At 25.2% G+C, this 2,165-nt stretch overlaps 1 protein-coding gene and 1 long non-coding RNA gene across 2 annotated transcripts in view; one reads left to right on the top strand and one right to left on the bottom strand.

The window, feature by feature from the left end:
* The window catches only part of LOC116185225, a 14,784-nt gene extending 14,009 nt beyond the window's left edge, over positions 1-775 (top strand). Inside the window, exon 4 of the long non-coding RNA XR_004150029.1 lies at positions 547-775. This is a non-coding gene — a long non-coding RNA (uncharacterized LOC116185225). The remainder of the gene's footprint in view (positions 1-546) is intronic.
* Positions 1-2,165, bottom strand: part of LOC102676641 — a 67,858-nt gene that overhangs the window by 3,093 nt on the left and 62,600 nt on the right. Inside the window, exons 22-24 of the mRNA XM_006612986.2 lie at positions 958-1,052; positions 613-679; positions 44-94 (exon numbers count right to left, since the gene is read on the bottom strand). Of these exons, the coding sequence (XP_006613049.2) occupies positions 44-94; positions 613-679; positions 958-1,052 (213 nt within the window). The remainder of the gene's footprint in view (positions 1-43; positions 95-612; positions 680-957; positions 1,053-2,165) is intronic.

Here is a 2,165-nt window from a genome sequence, read left to right as displayed (position 1 = left end):
TTTTTTTCTTCCTTCGAATATTCTCGTTCAATTAAATTTTTACCTTTTTTACTGGTATATTGCGAACTCCTTTGTACTGGTTGAACATATCAGACTGTGAAAAGAAAAATAATAATAGAAATGGCAGATAATATATCTTACTCTGTTTCGTGAAGGAATTTTTGAAATTTTAATATCGATATATGCAGAGTAATAATATATTCGTGAGACATTCTTGGTAGGATTGATTTTGGTAGCCAAAATAAACACAAAAGTAGTTGGTGAGACAGAAATATCGGTTGAGGTTTATTGAATTATGAATTTAAGTTTGAATTAGGTAAAGAGAAGTGAAAATAGAATGGGTGCAGGGTAAGGAAGATAGAATAGAATACGTATTTATATATTTCGTAAATTTTACAAAAAAAAAAAAAATAATTATTATTATTACATAAAGAAGAATATTTTGATTAAATTTTACAAAAAAAAAAGAAAAAAGAATTAAAAATTTCGTGTTCAAGATGTAAAAATAATCTACAATTTTTTTTCTTTTTTTTTTCTTTTTTTAAGAAAAGAAATTTTCTCGATAATTGGAATATTTATTATTGCATCATATTTGTGAAATATTGAACTTACATCGTCTAATGTCGGGGGAAATTGAACAATGGGCTTGACAGCGATGTCATTAAGGGCAGCAGATCTCCTGTTGAACCGAATCACACAATTAATTTTATCAATTTATATCATTATATAATACATTTTTAAACTTGTTATTGTTTCTAAATAAATTTTATTACAGCCAAATTTTCTTCTAGGAAAAGGTAAGTGAGAATTAATAATTATTAAGCATATGTTGAAATTGAAATGTGTAAGAGAGGATTGAAATTCAATTTAATATTATACTTTTATTTATTTTTTTTTTTTCTAAAATGAACGTAAAATAAAAAAATACAAAAAAAACGCATATATGTGCATAATTACCGTAAAACGATGATTTTGAAACACGTGCCAGCCATTCCTTTAATTAAGGCAGATGCGTTCAAGTGGCATCGCCCTTGCAGAACACAGCCATTTACCTGGAAATTCAATTTAATTATAATTCAAAGAAAAACGTGAAAAAAAAAAAAAAAGAAAGAAAAAAATTCCTTAATAGTAATATAAATTAGATAAATTAAAAAAATTCTAAAATCATTTTTTGTTTTGTACGCGCATTAAAATTTAAAATCAATTATTATATAGATATTTTTATTAATATTTACTTTGTTATTTATTGATCAAAATATACATTTTTCTTTTTAATTTTTCGAAGATACAAGAAAAATAAATCGTTTTTATCGTTTATTCTAATTTATTTATTACTAATTGAAGTATTCGAAAAAGAATATTTATGGATCGTGCGAATGGCATGGATCAAGATAATATTCTCTCAAGACAGAATAGCGAGCAAGGTGATTCACCCTCGCAAAACTAGGTTTCCAGGTTTCTCGTTTTTGAGATAATCGGATTTGAACGTTTGCCAGATACACGTGTGTCGACTAAAAATTCGCTTTAAACTTGTCTTTTCACGATTTATCAATTTCAAACGCGACACCGTTTGTATACGTTTGACGATGACAAGCAGAAATTCCTCAAAGGAACACTTGTTGGGCCATTAACAGCCAATGCCAGCTGATCTTGATCCAATTATGAGTTTTCATTGACTGGTTTAGTGGTAAAGATATTTTTTGAGAATGTTGAGAAATATCGATATATTCGAAAAATTGATACTTGGCAGAAATTGTTGATTATCGTTGATTAAATTGAAATTATATATTAAATGGAATTAATTTATTAGATTTTTAACACACAATTAAAAATATTAAAAATTAATTAAATTAGAGATCATTCGATATTAGATTGTAAAAATATTTTATAAAAATTTTAAAATAGTCAAATTTCTTTTCGTTTCTTTATTAACATTCATATTCTATGCACCGAGAAAAATATAATAAAAATAATCTCGAAGAATATATTTTCATTTTTCGTTTCTTTTTTTTCTTTTTTTTTTTTTTTTTCCATTTCCAATGAAAAGCAGATATTGATTTAACGAGATTCTGAAAAATTTCTTTTTTTTTTTTTTCTTTTTTTTTTTTTTTTTCCATTTCCAATGAAAAGCAGATATTGATTTAACGAGATTCTGAAAAATTTCT

The sequence above is a fragment of the Apis dorsata genome, unplaced genomic scaffold (genome assembly GCF_000469605.1).
Source record: "Apis dorsata unplaced genomic scaffold, Apis dorsata 1.3 scaffold_132, whole genome shotgun sequence".
Taxonomy (NCBI): Eukaryota; Metazoa; Arthropoda; class Insecta; order Hymenoptera; family Apidae; genus Apis; species Apis dorsata.
This window is presented reverse-complemented; position numbering and strand designations above follow the sequence as displayed.